This window comes from Mobula birostris, chromosome 23 (assembly GCF_030028105.1).
Source record: "Mobula birostris isolate sMobBir1 chromosome 23, sMobBir1.hap1, whole genome shotgun sequence".
In the NCBI taxonomy this organism is placed as follows: domain Eukaryota; kingdom Metazoa; phylum Chordata; class Chondrichthyes; order Myliobatiformes; family Myliobatidae; genus Mobula; species Mobula birostris.
In genome coordinates, this window is record NC_092392.1 from 39,288,086 (window position 1) to 39,307,386 (window position 19,301).

The following is a 19,301-nucleotide window of genomic DNA, read 5'->3' on the forward strand; positions in this document are numbered from 1 at the left end:
GCAGAGGAAATTATCCAGTAGCTCCCTGGCCGCAATGTAAAGTCAGAATGATTAATTTCAAGATTAGATAACCATATAGCAAAGGCACAGAATATCTCTTAAGGAGTGATTTTAAATTTAGGAGTGGACCTGTTCATGCCAGTAAAGCAATTCATATTTTTAACGTGTACAGGCTTGTCTTCTGTAATAGTATTTCATCAAACAAGAGGCAAGTCTTTGGAGCAAAAGAAATTGCAAAAGATGAAAATCCAAACATAACATTGTATGTCAAGGAGCATCAGTGGTGCAAGAAACAGATTCAATATTTCAAGTCAAGGACCCTTCAAACTAGAATAGGGAAAACTTAAATGTTTTGATTGCAAAGAGACTAAGGGGTGGGATAGGCTGCTGACCAAGTTGCCAAGGTAATAACTATTTCAAAATCAGTACTTGGAGACAGAATACAAGAGACCTCGTGGAGAGAGAAAAGAAATGGCTATCTGAAGCTGCAAAACTAATTATGTTCTGAGGGCTTCAATGTTACCAGAAGGAAAATGAAGGGCAAACCACATTTAACATGTTTATTACTGAACAATGAGAAACAAAGGTTCTAGATTTAAGACTGACTTAAGATTAACCAAACTTTACAAAACTGATAGCAAAAGCTCAAAATAGTGTGTTAAGGAAATTATAAAGGATATTAAAATCAACACAAAAAAACGATGATATGGAAACTATTGTAAAAGTCATGTTGAAAAATTAAATTTACTAGAGTATTCAAACAGAATAGCATTGCATTTTCAACCAATTTTTAATTAGGCATAAGGTGCCACTGAAATGAACATGTACAATTGTTTTGAAAAAAAAATAATGAAACCAATGTGACTAATTCAAGAACCTGACTCCATCCATGCCGGGATTTTACATAAAGTAAATGAGGACATTCCAGATGAGCTTTAATTACGTGAACAATCTAACATTTAAAAAAGGCAAGAAAGAGAACTAATTGTCCCAAGATCAGTATATAGCCTGTAAAAAGCAATACAAATTGATTTTGGCCAATTATCATCCATCATGTTAATCATGAGCAAAATTACAGAGATATATGCGATATATCTGATTGTTGTTGTCGTGTTAATCATAATCAAGGCTTAGTAATCAAAGAAGCAGGTTTTAAGGAGCTTCTTAGAGGACAAAAGACATGCAACAAAGGGAAGCAACTTTAGAGCTCAGGTCCTAAAGATAGTAGAACTACTAAATTAAGGAAATAAATTCTGAAGAGGATAAAATGAACAGAGCTGACACCTTGGATGGTTTTAACACTGAAGGAGGGATTTCAGGAGTGAAATTAAACACTTCTACATCTGAAATTTGGCATAAGGCCATCTTTGAAAATGACAGTTAATGCTAGATTATTGGTTTACATCTTTATGAGATTTTTTATTAACTAGATACTAGGGGATATAGAGTTAGATAGATCAACGAATGAGAAAATAGGCTCAGGATTAAATAACCTACTCCAGTTTTATAGCCAGTTGATGGATCAAGCCTGTTATCACTGAGAAACAAATTCTTGATCCTAAATCAGAGCACCTAGAAAGCAGGAAAGTGCAGTATCCTCTGAACACAACAATGAAACGGCAATATTGATTCTGTGCCCACGACCCTGTGTACAGCTGGTCCAATTGCTTTGACAGCACAGTAAGTGACATCACTGACACCCAAACTTGCAGTCATATCACAAGTGAATGTTGTGACAAATCAGAGCTACTCTACCCTCTTAACCTTATCCATTTAATAAAGCACAAGGAAAGCAGTTCTATTTATATATTTATTTAAAACCGAGCATTTCAACTTCTGTACATTTACTAGATAAGTAGGTGGGATGTCTTCCAGAGAATCAGTAGTTCACAGGGGTTGCTGGTTTTGCATCCTCTACATCAGCAGCATACCAGCGGTACCTGCGATGGCGTCGCAGAACTTCAATTGCTTTTTGTTCAATGGGTGTTGGGATAATTCCCAGGTCCTCCAGTCCAGGAAGGTCAGTGTACTTCATATCTGTGATGTGCAACTAAAATAAATTGAACAATGTATATATGAAAATTTGCTAATGGTCATTTCAGACCTCACACTTTCACTGAAAATGGATTTTTTTTTAAAAGTTCAAAATAAATCTTTCCATATTCTTTTTTGAAAATGGACACTTAAAAAAAAGTACAGTTCTGTTGAAAGCATTGATCTAATAATGTAAAGTACGGCAACCGTGCATTCATACCCTGTCCACTTTGTCTCGTGATGTCCACCTATCAAACGGGCTTAGTTCGAACAGCTTCGCTGCCAAGCTGTCAGGGAAAAAAAGTAAATTAACAGATTAAAGCAAAAGAATTCAAACTGATCTAAAACAAAATTCAATACTCAGGAGGACAAGTAGTTACTGCAGAGAAATAAATAATTAATATTTGACCCACGAAGGGAAACTTTTTCACTCAGAGGGTCATGAGAGAGTGAAACAAGCCACTAGCAAGTGGCGTATGTGAGTTCGACTTCAATGTTTCCATAGGTACATGGATGCTAGGGGTATGGAGAGCTATGGGTTGGTTGCAGGTTGATGGGAGTGGGCCATTTAAATTGTTTAGCACAGACTAGATGGGCCAAAGGGACTGTTTCTGTGTTGTACTTTTCTATGACTCTATAACCTTACTGTAGAACTAAGGTCAGAAGCTGAACATATTTTAAGTAACATAGTAGATCCAAAATTAGAGCAGAAAAATGTTGTGACTTATGGTTGAAGAGATGTATTCAGAGTTTTTTGGGACTTTAGATTCCTGAGGCTCTGGGACAGAATAAATTGGGGTTGGGGGTGTGGTGTGTGAGTAACTGGTTATTCACTCCTGCAAAGTGGCAGGATTTAATTATTCTTAAAGGGGATTAGCACTGGTATGTAATAATTATTGGCAAGGGGAATGAGATGCACAAAACCGGAGGAAAAGTGGCACAAGTGTAAAGAACCATCCAGTATTAGGTAAGATCAGTGCAAGGGAGTCAGCAAAGGAATGCAGAATCTTTTTTTTTTACAATGACAACAAATAGGCTAGACTTAAGCTTTCAAACACATACAACAAATTTCAAAAACCCATAATTTGGTCAGAATGTCTGACCCATTAACAGGCAGTTACTGACGTGGGCAGCTCCATGAAAGTCACTAACCTTCCGCACACTCAATCCATTGATCATGTCATTCCTTATTGCAAAGCTGAGCTGAACTCCCTGGAACTCAACGTCAGTGGAATCACCCAGTCCTTGCAATGGGGCAAGTTCCTGCTATCATCAGTCCTGACAGTACTGATGTGAGCCAGTACTCTGAAAGGCAAGCACGATATAGTGGCAGGATGGCATGGTGGCGTAGTAGTTAGTGTTAGCGCTTTACAACGCCAGTGGCCTGGGTTCACTTCCTGTCACTGTTTGCAAGGAGTTTGTATGCTCTACCTGTAACCATGTGGATTTCCTCTGAGTGCCCTAGTTTCCTCCCACGTTCCAAAAGATGGACGGGTTATAGTTAGTAAGTTGTGAGCATACTATATTGGCGCCAAAAGCATGGCGACACTTGCGGGTTGCTCCAGCAATCCTCAGACTGTGTTGGTTGCTGACGCAAATGATGCAGTTCACTATAATCTTTGGTTATTCAGCTACTCCCTGGTAAATTCAGGACTGGTTACTAGGACTGTATTTTATTACTCTTACTATTTGATACAACTAAAGCTGTAAGCCTTAAATAATACATTTTTACAAGAAGAACTATTTTTACTTTCCTGCCTATAGTCTTGCGTAACCAGGAGGACAAATTTTACTGTGAAATATTTTAACTGTGCTTACTTCCATCTTCACATAATAAACTTTAAACTTCACTTATCCTAACTACATCAGTAAACTTCAAGCATTACACATCAGATACGAACACAGAAACAAAGGAACGGGTGTATTCCTTCATAGCATTTAGATCTGTTCCATCATTTCATAAGAAAGTTGATTTACAAGCAAATTCCATGCATCTGTGTCTTTCCCACATCTCTTTAAATCTTTGGTTAAAGACCTGTTACAACTGACTCAACACTGATTGCCATTTGCAGATAAGTCCCAAGTTTCAACCTCTCACTGCACATGGAAGTCATTTCCCTTAGATTACAGTCCTGAAAGTCTGGGTCCAATGTTATGATTACACCCCTCTGCTCCTGGACTCCCCCACAGAAATAATTTCAATCCACTTCATCCGATTTCCTTAAAAAAAAGTGATAATTTCAATCTAATCCCTCTCTTAATGACTCGATGATCTGGGATCAGGAAAAATCAATGATGAGCTCTGTTCATTTTAAAATCAACTAACACATTTCTGTGCTAACCAATTAGCTCTTCATTGACTTAAATGCAAATACACCATGACAGTGCCTAATAGTGAATTAAATGGGCAAGTACTTAAATTTGATTGGCCATGGTCACTACCAAGTTTCAGTGACAATCCCAATTTGTTGTGTTCATTGTATATATTTGGTATGTCTTAACTGTGTTAAAATAGTCAGAACCTTTTAAGATAATATAGTAGATATTAAAAGCAACACTCACAAAATGCTGGAGGAACTCAGTGGGTCAGGCAGCATAACGTGCTTCAGTAGCACATCAACACCCCTGAGATTCTTAAAGAATTTTAAAAGCATTTCTGTTAATTTTAATTTCACAGGAGAAAACTCTCAACTACAGACAGAGAAAACTGATGGGGACAGGCAACTTGGAATTTCACATTGGGATATCAATGGACTGCAGTGTATTCTCACATTTTCATCTATTTTAAGTACTTACTGATAGAGAGGTCTTGGCAATGGGTAAGAAATAAATGGTCTATGCATAACAGCATATACATATTCCACAAGGTCATGAAGAAGATATCGATGGGGCCTGTTAAGTGAAAAAACAATTTTTTTATGTGTGGATACTGAACCAGAAAGAAAAACTAACTCCCCCCCACTCCACACACAAACAAAAAATGCTGTAAATACTCAGCAGGTCAGGCAGCATCTGTGAGAAGAGAGACAGAATCGTTTCAGGTCAAAGATCCTATCAGACAACTCCCTCCCAGACTCAACCTGCAGCTTTGCAAACTTGTTTCTATTTTAGTTCTGACAAAGGATTCCTGACCCAAAACATTGATGCTGTTTCTCATCTCACAGATCAGGCTTCACTGATTAGCCGACTTGTTGTGTATTTCCAACATTTTTACTGGTGTACATTTATCAATTCATTTCTAAGATCAATCTTAGTATCCAAGTTCCCCTCCAATTTAATTTAACTAGCACTTTAATGCTTTGTAAAGATATTGGCTCAGACTGCTGGCATTCACATAAAAGCTTACCAACCAAGTTTTTCATTTCACTCATCTCACATTGAAAGGCAGTCCTCATAGACCGCTACAATATTGTATTAAGCCTCAAGAGAAATTAAATCCAAAAGCTGTATAACTGCCTGTTCTAGTATATGAGTTGGCCTTTGGAGATCACGTGGCTCTGCTTGAAGAGCAATGTATCTGCCACTACTCTTCTGTCAATTAGCACCTCATCAACCATCAATTAAAATAAATAACACACACAAAATGCTGGTGGAATGCAGCAGGCCAGACAGCATCCATAGGAAGAAGCACAGTCGACGTTTCGGGCCGAATCCGTCAACTGTGCTTCTTCCTATGGATGTTGTCTGGCCTGCTGCATTCCACCAGCATTTTGTGTGTGTTGCTTGAATTTCCAGCATCTGCAGATTTCCTCGTGTTTGCGACCTAAAATAAATAGTTCTATTCTCATCAATCCTGTGTTAAAACTTTATATTCACAGGGTGCAATGGTACAAATATTTCTATTCATCCCAAGCAATTTTCCCTCTCCATGGTCGACATCACATCCATTTGTGATCTCTTATCTGTGTTGAATTTGCACGTTCTTCCTTTTACCATATAGGTTTCGTCCAGGTGCTCTGATCTCCTCCCACTTATCAAAGGAGTGTGGGTTGGTAAGGTTAACTGGCTGCTGGCAATTGCCTGAATGTGTAAAAGACAGAAGAATATGGGGCATGTGGGAATACTTTTGTGTATGTTGGGAAGGTACAGTGGGTTGAGTGTAAATGGGTGGTTGGTGGTCAATGCAGACTCAGTGGGCTGCTCCCATGCTGTATCACTCCAAGATTCTACAAACATCCCTGAATAATGGGAACAATGGGCTCCAAAGTTCTGAAGCCACTAATGGAGAATAAATTTGGTGGTGGTGTGTATTTTAGTTGATAGATGGAGGGTGGCAGTGGGGAATTGAAATTATGGGCTGGGGGAGCAAGCAGTAATTGTTAGGTTACTGAATACTTACCCAACTGTAACATATGTTTTCCCACTGGAATCGGGATCCTTAATAGCACTTACAATTGCTTTAGCCACATCCACCACCTATTTAAAACAGAAAAAATCTGTACAGTTAACTGAAATAATTAGTAGGAACGTAATGACCAAGTAAATACTGTAAATGAATCAGAACCCATTTTCTTATGTACGTACATATACAGGCTGCTTCACAGTCTTCTTGCCCATAGAAATAAGTGGTGTGGCACGCCCAAACCAACGCATTTCTGGAAAATAAAAATTGCAATTTTCTCTAATTATGTGCTTAAAATTAAGCAAAGGACAAACAAATGTTTCTCATTATGAATACCCGCAATGCACACTCTTGTTGATTTTTAATAGTACAATGAAGTAATACAGGCACACATTCCTTTATCTGAAATTCTGAAACCCGAAAAGCTCCGAAAACAAAGTTTTTTCGCCAACAGCTGATGTCACTCAGGTGTGACGTGGCAGCACTAGCAGAGGTCGCCAGATGTCAGACATCAGTTGTGGCTTAGCGCTCGTACTGGTTACACGTGCATTTGCTGTTGTCAAAAAAAATGTCAAAAAGAGCTGCAGATACTCCTATGGGTAACAATGAGAAAAAGAGAAGGAAGCATCTATCATTATCAATAACACAGAAAGTGGAGTTATTGCAGAAGCTTGATCATGGTGTGTCTATGCAGTGTCTTACTGAAGAAAATAGTGTCGGAACTACCACTATATATGACTTAAGTAAACAGAAAGACAAGTTACTTAAGTTTTATAGTGACAGTGACAGTGACGTTCTACACATTTATTCCAATAAATCATTTACCATTTGTTTGATTCGGTTCGTTTGAAGCTGTATATTTCTATGTTTTATTGAATGTTTTTGTCGGAAATAAAAATTTTTCTTGTCATTATTCCCTAAGCAATACAGTATAACAACTACTTACATAGCATTTACATTGTATTCGGTATTATAAGTAATCTGGAGATGATTTAAAGTATATGGGAAAATGTGCTTAAGTTTGGTGCACCTCCGGGTCCTAAAGTCCACCGCACTTACACAGGTTAAATAAGGGACTTGAGCATACGTGTTTTTTTGGTATTGTGGTGGCGGAGGGGGTCTGAAATCCAGAAAATTCTTATTTTCGAAATGCAACTGGCTCCAAGGATTTTGGATAAGAGATTGTGGACCTGTATACAGTATTTCCAAAGGAAGTTCATATTCCACACTCTAATTCAATCCTTACTTTTGTCACTGAATAATTTTTGCTTGAGCTAATCAGCTGGGTTGTCTTCAATGCTGGAAGCTGTAGCCAAGTGATATAAACTATTCTCTTATCCTGATTTTAACTCTGCCACCTTTATCACCCTCAGTTTATTTATGATGATATTATACATTTAATTTTTTTTTGTATAAACTCAACACATTTAGAAATTTTTGAATTACTCATCATAGTATTAAGATGTGATCTAACCAGGGCTTTACACATAAGAAGCATTACCACCCCCCCCCCCACTCCCACTGCACTCTAATTCTTCAGATACAAAGGATGGTATTGCATTAATCTTCTACAATTACTTTTTGGGATATTATAGTGTTTTATATTCACATATACATAAATCTGCTTGGACTTTTGCTTTTCTATGATTTTACCAATTTAAATAACATTCATATATACTGTCCTGACCATTACTTACGGGCGAGTGTTGGTGAAGGGATATTTTATTAACTGGAGAACTGCACCACAGGATGCCTTAAGGACTGATATCAATATTAGCGCATTTCTTGTTAATAATGGATGATCTGATTAAGTGGCTAAAAATGCACTTTCACTTGTGCAACAGGAAGGTAGCTGAATTTATATTGTACTGCTTAGAAGGTGCACATTCACTGACACCAAAAGCACAAAGGACAGTTGAAAAAGAAATTATGAAAGCATCAATGCAATCTTTGTAAATAAGGTCAATGAATACAAAAGCAAGTTATGCTACAATCTTACTTTGTATTGGTAAGGGCTCAGACTGAGCACCAATGTTTAGGGAAAACTAAAGCAGAAGTGAAATAATATCAAAGCTGAAGAACTTCAGTCAGGAGAGAGATTGAATTGTCTGCCTTACAGCAAATGGAAACTTAATGCAGGTATTCAAAACTATTATATGTATAGATAAGGCAACTATAAAGAAACTGTTTCCTCTGACTTGGGCTGATAATCAGTGATTACTGATTCAAAATAATTGACTAATACATCAAACTAAAAATGATTTGCTTCCACCCCACTATGTTGAACGATTAGAAACTTAAGGTTGGTGGGATCAGATTTTATAAGAAATTTCAGAGGACAATTAGATATGTATTTAAAGTAAACCCTTACCAATTTTTATTAATGCATCATAGAAAACACCTTATCTGGATGCATAATGGCTTGGTGTCTCTGCATGTGACTGCAAGAAACTGCGGAGTTGTGGCTACAGCTCAATACATCACAGAAACCAGCCTCCCTTCCATCAACCCAGTCTATACTTCTTGCCGCCTCAGTAAAGCAGCCAGGATAATCAAAGACTCCAGCTATCTCAGACATTCTCTCATCTCTCACTTCCATCGCCAGAAGGTACAAAAGCCAGGAATCATGTACCATTAAGATCAAGGTACACTTCTACCCCTGCTGCATTAGGTGTCTTGACTTACCTGCTCATCGAAAGTCACTCCCCTGTGTAAGGACTACCGCAGCACCCCCTCCACCAACTAATTTCCATTTAGCTGATGACATCATGGCGCCAGTAGGGTTTAGGGTTTAAATCTAGCACACGATAACCATGCTTCCTTTCGGGTTGCTGTGGACCAGGTAGACAATAGGTGCCGCAGAAATGATAGACATTGGGGGGGGGGGGTGCTGCAGTGAAGGCTTGAGTGCATACTTTAGTTAAGTATTTGCCACTGTGTTTATGTTTAGTATCTGCACTTTCTTTGTAGCTGTTATGCTTTATTCTGCATTGTTACTGATTTTCCTTGTTCCACCTCAATACATTGTGTAATGAATTGATCTATATAAACAGTAATGGAAGACAAGCTTTTCCCTATATCTCTGCACATGTATCATCAATAAATCAACCAATTCTTATCTGCAGGATTATCTATAAAAATAATCAACTAAATGGGACTTTTTAAAAATGTAACAGATTCATTGCATCAAATGGCCTCCTTCTTTGTCCTTTACGGTTTTATAAGAGTTCCACTTGACAAAGTAATACTCCAGATCAAAGATTCTGTCAATTCTATAACTGAGATTCAAAACATCTTAGTGATCCGAAAAGATTCTCACGTGAAAAATAATTTAGGAATTTGTCTTCTCTTCCAAATATTTCAGATGGCTTGATGATGATGGAATCTGGAAACTCTTCTCTCACAGCCTTTTCTCCGACAGCCTGATAAAAAAGAATAAAGCAAGCATATTTCCATTCACTCGTACACTCTGCTGCCAATTTCTAAAGACTTAAGTTTTCATAATGTACCATTCTTCTTACCTTTGTTCTTAGGAGCTTTGAAATGCTCTTTATGTCAGCATTCAGGTGAGAAACATGAATTAACTTTTCAACTCCAGCTTCCTTGGAGGCATGAGCAATGTCTTGTGGAATTTTGACATGTACATCCTCAAACCTGAAGTTACTAAAAGAAAGCAAAACATTTAGTAATAAATAGCAAATGGCAAATATCTTAAAATGTACTGTTTTTGGCAGTCACTGTTGTCAATTGCGCCCAATAATCCTAAATGTAACATTAGCTAGATGCAGGGAAAAGTTCAACCCAATGTCTACACAAAATTTGAAGAGGTTTATGCAGGCACTCCTTAAGTCTTTATAAACAGTCTTTATGCTGAAGAATTTTGGGTTGTTCAGGGCACCAAAAGTCACAAAAAGTCTGGTGCAAGAGACCAACGAGGGAAAGGATAGAAACTGGACTGACGGTACAAAATCTGTGGTGAAAATAAAAGATGCATGTTCAGCTGAGAAACCATTAGTTCACCTAAGATTGAATGCTATGCCAAAGTGACATGTCATGAAGTTAAGACAAACATGTGAAGCAGAATTAGATAACAGCAGGATACACGTTGAGATAATGGCCCCAGATTTGGTCAATATTGGGAAGATGCAGCCATCTTCCTTCATAAGTAAATCAGTTATTTGTTAGCATTACTTTAGTAATGTTGAAATTAAACAATAGATACCAGTGATTCACCTTCAAGGGATATGACAGATGCCAGCACATATCCTATCCTCTATGACAGGACAGGGGTAATTTTTGTCTTTGAGTACAATGGAAAATTTATGGTCAAACTCTGCACATTTATAGAGAAGTAGAATGAATGGTCAATTCAGAACTCCCTACCTTGCACTACATCAAAACAACAAAATTACCTCTGCCATAGTACTTTGCCTATTTGTTGTTTAGCTTCAATAAACTGGCTTAATAATTGAGATGTGGATGTCCAGGACATCCTGCTAATTTACCCTGCTAACTACAATGTACAGTATAAACTCTTCTGAGCTTTAAGTATATGAATATTAATGTGCAATTATGCAATATGAGTGTAAACTAGTGTAAGGGGTTTCTTCTTTTATGTTAACTGTGTAGGCTAATTAAAATGGCTTCTTTGTTATGTTATAATTAAACTGGCTTCTTTGTTCTGTTAAATGCTGAGAAAGTCCTCCCACTAGCAGTTTGTTTTGGATTATCTATTGATAAGAGGGCGAATTAACCAACTGGGATAGTTGTTATGCTTTCTGTGTGTCTGTAAGATATTGTAATGCATGGATTTTTGGAGAGAAGGTGGGAGAGAGAGACAAGAGGATGGACCAGGTGCTGAGAGTCCGCTAACAGGGTCGGACCCCGAGCAGGAGTCCGAGGTCCAGGGTGTTCGGCGAGGAGAGGAGACAGAGACGGACTCGTGTGGAGCGTCTGGTCGACCACCTTTGTTGGTCCCAGGCGGCAGGTCGAGGTGGTCCAAGGGGGTCACAGGATGAAGAAGGGTCCTGAGCTCCAACTGTTTGTGCACGAAGAGATTGAACTTTGATAAGTGTGGCGCCTTTTGTTTTCCTTTTATATTTTATTCTCTATTAATTATATAGTTCCAGTAATATCTATAAACTGTAAATCATTTAATTGTATCTGGTGTATTGTCTTGTTATTTGCGCAGGGTGGGGTACATCACACAGCAACCACACAAACTAATTACCCAGTTTGGCGGGGCCAAGGACTGTTTCCCTAGACGACAGCGAGCCGAGAGACCCTGAGGCTGGCCAGGGGGGCTACACTAGTAGCAGTTACATTAGTGCAAGGATGTTACTATGGAAATGTTAACTGTTCTGAATCAATACCTTGGAGGAAAAAAAAGAACTAAAAGACAAACTGTATTCTTAAGAGTATAGTCATACAAGCTTCATTCTGGGTATACCAATAATTTCCAGATTGCAGAGGACAGAAAACCCATCTTTAATGAGTCAGAATCAGGCTTAGTATCACCTGCATATGTCGTTAAATTTGTTGACATTGTGGCAGCAGAGTCAATATACCCAACAACATATAGGAAAATATCTTACTTTTATAAATTAGCACTTACTGAGTTTCCCACTCCCTTCCAACAAGATTAATAACAACATTGGAACATTCGACAGCTCGTCTCGTTGAATCTTTATCTCTGGGATTCCATTCCTCGGAAAAATCAAATCATACAGTACTGATTAACATTATATTTAAAAAATCAGCCACACTTTGCAACATCACAACCGAGCATGTAACACCCCCAATCTAAAAAGCTCCTTATATGTTTATATTCGTAATCTACTGTCGTTCCCTATTTGAATTCTTTGGGGTGGCAGATTTCATGTGGGATAATTTCAGTACTATTTCAGGCCTATCAGACCTACCATTCTTAATACAGGTAAAGATAATTTTTGGGGGAAAAATGGAATTTTACATGTGGCTACTGAGTCACTTTACAGAAGCAATGGGAAAGACACTCTGGCTTTATAAATAACAACCAGTTATTTATCCAATTCCTTAGACAGGATCACTGCCACATTTCTACACTTCTCAACCACCAAACACTTTAGCTTAACATCTCACCTGAAGGACAGACAGCATTCCCAATAACAACTTTCATTCATGTAGGCTATTTAATATTGATAAGCCCCACAACATCTCAAGGCAGTACCATGCAGATGAGCACACACTTCAAGAGCATTTTAAATAAGGAAAGAGAGACAGAGAATTACATGCAAGGAAGCCTGGAGTTTGGCACCTCAGCAGCTGAAGGCCAAAATGTCCATGCTTTTGGTTAAATTCAGGAATACCCGAGGTACCAAAATTAGAGTATAGCTACTCTATGTGATTTATATACAAGGATTTTATAGCTGTAGGGTTAACACAACTGGGTAATCAGCTTTGATTATGTGCCTCAATCTGTGGAGTCAGAGTCTAAACCACAAACTTCTAACTCAAGTAAACTTAACAAAGAGTTCCACTAGTTGATAATGTGGGTGACTTGCTTACACATTTCCACTTGATCACTGCTTATTCCATCATAATTTCAACAGAACAGTTGTTCAGCAGCAGAAACAGCACAATAAGTCAATTACGTCAACAAAACTTTAAAACCCCATTAAACTTATCCATGATATATTGTTATCAACATCTTACAAGAGCAACGAGACTCACTAGAAAAGTCAGCTGTCCAAGATCACCCATGGGTTTGAGATGGTTAACATCATATGGATCACAGCGATATGGAATCACTACTTGAGAGCCAATCCGTCCTAAAAGCAAGGAGGCATTTTAGTATTAAACAAAACTTTTTTTATTTTAATGAACAGGAGAGATTCTGCAGATGCTGGAAATCTTGTGTGGCGCACTCACAAAATGCAGAAGGAACTCAACAAATCAGGCAGCAGCTATGGAGGGGAATAAACCGTTGATATTGCAGGCTGAGACCCTTCATCAGGACTGGAAAGGGGGCTGAAGCCATTATAAGGAGGTGGGAGGGATAAAGTACAAGTTGGCAGGTGATCCGTCAGACCAGGTGAGGGGGAGGGTGGGATGAAGGAAGAAGTTGGGAGGAACAGGTGGAAGAGACAATGGGCTGAAGCTGAAAGGAAATGAAAGAGATTGGAAGAAAGGGGGGTGGGGGAAACCTGGGAGAGTTAATGGGCAGTTGAGAGTGATTAAGATGGTAACCAGAATGGGGAGTGGACAAAGACAGGAGGATGGAGAAAGGGGCAGATTACCAGGATTTGAAGTAAAAATGTTCATTCATCATGTGGGAGGCTACCCAGATGGAATGTGTTGCTCCTCCAACTTGAGTTTGGCTTCCTCATGGCAATAGAGATGGTTATAGACACAAATGTCAGAATGGGAATGCGAAGTTGAATTAAAATTGGAAGCCACCAGGAGATCCTGCCTTTTGCAGTAGTCAGAGCAAAAGTGCTTGACAAAGCGGTTCCCTAATTTGCATTGTGTCTCACCAATGTACAGTACTGTGCAAATGTATATCTATCTAGGGTGCCTTAGACTTTTGCACAGTACTGTTTTTGTCAACATAGAGCAAAGAGCGATTTTATAAATTTTGTGAGAGCAAAGAATGTAGGGAATGTCTAGGGTAGAGTGCCATTGGAGGGGTGTGGGACAGGTAGCAAAGAAGGAGTACCAGTAGGCGGGCAAGGTGAAGTGTCGCCTTGTGGAAGGACTGTTTGCGGGTCCTGAATGGTAGTGAGGGAGGAGGTGTAGGGGCAGCTGTACCACTTGAACTACTTGCAGAGATAAGTATCAGGAGGGAGATCTATGAGGAGGGATGAGTGGACAAGTGACTTACGTAGACAGCAATCTCTATGGAAAGTGGAGAGGGGTGTTGAAGATTTGTTTAGTGGTAGAATCCTGTTGAAGGTGGCAGAAGTTACGTAGAATGATGTGCTGAATGAGGAAGCTTGTGCAGTGAAAGGCAAGGACAAGGGAACCCTATTCATGTTATGACAGTGGAAGAATGGAATAAGGACAGATGTGCAGGAAATGGAGGAGATGTGGTTGAGGGCAGCATCAATGGTGGTGGAAGAAAATCCCTGTTCTTTGAAAGATGAGAAAATCAACAGATGCTGGAAATCCAAGCAACACACACAAAATACTGGAAGAACTCAACAGGCCAGGCAGCATCTATGGAAAAGTGTAAACTGTCAACATTTCAAGCCAAGACCCTTCATCAGGTCCTGAAGAAGGGTCTCAGCCCAAGACACTGACTGTTTACTCTTTTCCCTAGATGTTGCCTGGCCTGCTGAGATCGTCCTGTATTTTGAGAACATTACTTTTAGATTTCTGATGAATGCCGAACTGTCAATATGGTGGGGAAAGTCATTGAGGGAAAATGCCCTTTGGATTTGGATTCAAGAACACAAGAAATCTGAACAGAGGTAGACTATACAGAACCATTGAGGCAGCTCCATCACTCAATAAAGTCATGGCTGATTGAATCTTGGCCACCCTTTTGCCCTTGGATTCCTCTATAGTCCAAAAAATTACCACAGCCTTATAAAATTCATGAATCAGCATCCACGGCTTTTTGAAATAATTAAAAGTTCATAGTTTGCTGGGAGCAAAAAGTATATTTCATCCCAATCTCAAATGGTAATCCTTTTCCGGAAATATGCCCTCTAATTTTCTTGATTCCACCCCCCACCCCTGGAAATTGCTTGATGTGTTATCCTCAGAATCTTCTATGATCCAATGCCATCTTTCATTATTATAAACTCCAAAATTATAGGTCCAGTTTGCTCAATCTTTCCTCATACAGTAACATCTTCAACCCAGAAACTGCTCCATTAGACTCTCTTCACTGCCTCTAATGCAAGTATATCATTCCATAATTGAGACGAGAGACACACAGATCCCTTCAAACACCAGCATTCAATCTCATTCAGTTTACCTACTGCATGCAGCTCACACTCCATCTTGGGTAGAGCAGTCAGCTTTCCTCACCCTCCAGAACCAGAAAAGGCCAAGAAGATAGTGAACATCAAGCCCAGATAGCAGACTGGGTCCAGTTCAGTACAAACCTCAGCACCAAACTCTAACTGTAGTTGCAACCTGCTATCTACAGCTTATACATTTTAAAGTGACTCCTTTAACACAAGTTGAGTTCTATTCTCAATACCTCAAGAAATAACTTCTGCCTGCACCTTCTGCCATTATTGATATCCAATTAAATCCAGTGGTTCCCATTGTCCAACCCACTAGCTGCATCTTCAAAGAACTACAATACGTTTGTTAAACACATTTCATTTTTCATAAAACCACGTTGACTGTCTATTTCCTTATGATTAGAGTGGCTGTTACTACCCTATTAATAACGGTCTTCAGCATCTTCCAACAATAGATGTTAGGCTAATAGCTTCTCTGGCGTTCCTTTCTGAACAGTAATATTCCCATCTGCAGTTTTCCAAATAGCTGTGACCATATCAGAATGTAGGGAATTTTGGAAATTCGCAACTAATCAACCCTACATCTCGACTGCACCTTCTTTCAGAACATAAGTGCACAAATCAGTGATATGTCAGTCTTTAGACCCATTGATTTGTCTAATGCTTTCTCTCTCATGATGGCAATGATTTAGTTTAACACACTTGTTCCCCTTTACTCTGATTTCCAACTAAGGATGATGTAGCTTCAGAGACATTAACTAGTAACGCTGCTTGTGCACTTTGTAAGACATTAATGCAGAAAGTGGGTACACCAAAAATAACCTACAATTCACTCTTCTGATATTGATCTATTGAAAATAATTGACTATAAAGTCAGTTGTTACCTATATTGCACATGCTGACAATTTTCTTTGATGACAGCTTTCCTTGATATGTTAAGTTCCGGGGATTTGGTCATCCTTGAAACAAGTACATTTTCTCTCAAGTTGTTATGCAGCACAGAATTCATAACATGGTCTTCCAGCTGTAGCAGCCATAACAAGAAATCTTTTGAAATGCATTGAGTTTGAAGTAATGTGCTGATGTCTGAGAAAGTCTCTCTGCATAAAAAGGTAATTAAGAAATATATGTTCTTATTGCCCATCATATCAATAAATGTAAGTGTTGGACCTTACCAAGTCTGTTTACCACATAACGTCCAAGAAATCCAGATGCTCCAAAAACTGTCGCCACGATCCCACTAAAAGATGATCGGCCACCTTTACCAGCGGGAATAACAGGATGAATATACCGTTTTTGAATGATAATGGACACTGAGGCAAAACCTGGTGACACAGCACCTACAACATAATACAAACACAAAGTTATCTAAGTGTAGTTCATAACAGGTTCATTAACACCTTTAAACAAGGAAAAAACACATGATAGATTATATTCATGCTCTTTTAAAGGATTAGAATCTCTACCTTCACAAACTATACCTTGAAGAATCCACATTCTCCCTCTCTCTCGGGAGGAGGAAAGAGCCCAAATTGTAGGATCTCTATAGATATTGTGTGAGGAAGAGTGACCAGAGATTACATGCAGAGTCTGGCAGAGAGTGTGCCTAGCTGTGAATACTTTGATGAGGATACAAGGTGGATGAAGGAATATAGTGGCATTCTCTAAGTCTAAGTGCCAGAAGCCAAGATATATGTTAATGTGACCATTTCAAAATTTACAAATGTAATAAAAAAAAATTGAAACTGCACAAGGTACAGAGAAAAGTTGGCAAATACATGACAGAAGAAATTTAACATATGGAATTATAAAAAGAAGGTAGAATGAAGAGTGCATGCGTGTATGTAAAAGAAAAAAAAAGGTTAATTTGTTGTTGTTTGGTGTTCTGCTGAATATTGTGGGTATGCCATGTTGGTGCCAGAATGTGGGTTGTCCTCTGCACAACTTAGTGTTAACAACCAACACAACTGAACAACACAGTTCACTGTAGGTTTTGATATACAGTGTGATAAATAAACAAACTAATCAGAATCAATGGGGCAAATGGCCTCACTGTATACACATTTTATTAGAGAAAGAGGCTAAACATCAATTCCCACTCTGGCAATGGGGACATCCAGCTGGGAGATTATATACACAACTTGGTAATTATATGTACCTGGAAAACTGCGGCCTGTAAACACTCTGCCAAGAGTGGCATGAATATTGATTTCTCCTTCCAGTAGAAAAAATCCCACCCTCCCCTCTTCCTCTATTCCCCACTCTGACCTTTTACCTCTTTTCACCTGCCTATCACCTCCCCTTGGGCCCCCTTCTGTGGTAAACTCTCCTCTCCAGTCCTTTACCTTTATTTTCTGGCTTAGCCTTATCACCTTCTAGCTATCCTCCTCCCCACCCCCCATCTTTTTATCCTGGCGTCTTTCCCCACCCTTTACAGTCCTGAAGGAGGATCTCGGCCGAAACGTCGATTGTTTGTTCATTTCCAGAGATGCTGCCTGACCTTCTGAGTTCCTCCAGCATTTTGTGTGCGTTGTTCTGGATTTCCAGCATCTGCAGACTTACTCGTCACAGACACCAAGCTGGGGGTGATAATTACGTACGTCGGGCCAAAGCACAGACTCCAGGCCGTAGTTCAGATGCTTACAACAGACCGAGAGAGCGGAGGCTGCTGCGAAGCTCGGGAGGCAACGGCGACGATCTACCCCAAAAGAGAAGAGGAGGCCGCCGGTTGTGCAGCCGTCCCTCCCCGGGCTATGTTCAGACAGACTTTAGAGCCATGAGAGAGGATGCCCTTCAAACCCCCTGCTCACGGGAAAGACAGACTGGTTTACGGTGGGATACCGGGAGAGGGGGAAACAACCAACACTTACGTGACATTGGAAGGACGCGGCCACCGAGCACCGCCGCCATTTTGTGTCAGCTGACACCCTGTAGCCAATCACAGCAAAGTAGCGCGCATCCCCGGGAACTTCCACGGAGGATATATTGGAAGGGTTGTTGAAGGTGCAGTGTAAATTGGAGCCCCCCCCCCATCGATGCTGCCTGTTCTGCGGAGAGCTTTCCACATTTTCTTGTTTCGGACTTGTAGTGTCTGTTGTTTTAAATCTAATTTACGATGCAGAGAGTCAGTGCACCAGAACAACTGTGATCCATAGGGTCAACGACCAAAACACGGGACTGTGCATCAGTCGGGATGCAGCAAGGAGTGCTGTTAACTACTCTGCATTTGCAGAGTCCCGAGTGCACTTAAAACGTTACCATGGGCTTGGGCTATTAATGCCCACTATAAGTGGGCCAAGGTTTACTATTTTAAATATACGTCAAATAAATCAATAATATTTTAAATACACTGTTGTAGGATTATACAGAATTTTGCCGGTGATTCTGATCAGAACCAAGTGTCTGGCCATTTAAAAAAAAAGCCAAATGTACGGTACTGCGCACATAAATATAGCAAGGGTGCCTAAGGCTTTTGCACAGTAATCTATTTGTCAACATGGAGCGGAGAGCGAGTTTGTAAATCTGGCAGGAGCAAAGGATGTTGGGAATGGCGAGGGTGGAGTGCTGTGGGAGGGGTGTGGGACAGGTGGCAGTGCCAAGGGTGGGGGAGTGGCATGGGTGCAGACACAACCAACTCTAAGACAGCAGGCAACGTAAATTGATTCCAAACAATTGGTTTATTGATCATTGCAGAATGTCCCTCTAGTGCTTCCTGCTTCTTCCCCTCTCCCTTCCCCCTTTTCCCAGTCATGATTCCCCTCTCCCTGTCCCCTTCCCACTCTCAGTCCACAATAGAGACCCTTACCAGAATCAGGTTTATTATTTTTATGTCATGGGTTTTTTGTGGCAGCAGTACAGTGTAATACATAAAATTACTACAGTTTTAGGCACCCTAGCTACTCTGGTCCCAGTAGAGCACTACCTGTGATTCTGGCAGGTGTCAAGCTGGTGGAGCTGAACGCCATGGT

At 39.7% G+C, this 19,301-nt stretch overlaps 1 protein-coding gene across 1 annotated transcript; it reads right to left on the minus strand.

The window, feature by feature from the left end:
- Positions 1–1,796: 1,796 nt before the first annotated feature.
- ndufa9a (NADH:ubiquinone oxidoreductase subunit A9a) lies at positions 1,797–18,282 on the minus strand. The gene is made up of 11 exons (XM_072241043.1): positions 18,204–18,282; positions 16,509–16,673; positions 13,088–13,185; positions 11,991–12,082; positions 9,898–10,039; positions 9,696–9,798; positions 6,559–6,629; positions 6,374–6,450; positions 4,831–4,926; positions 2,255–2,321; positions 1,797–2,050 (listed from the first exon to the last, which is right to left on the minus strand). The coding sequence occupies exons 1-11, from the start codon at positions 18,241–18,243 to the stop codon at positions 1,880–1,882; spliced, it is 1,122 nt and encodes a 373-aa protein (XP_072097144.1). The 5' UTR covers positions 18,244–18,282; the 3' UTR covers positions 1,797–1,879.
- Positions 18,283–19,301: the final 1,019 nt, after the last annotated feature.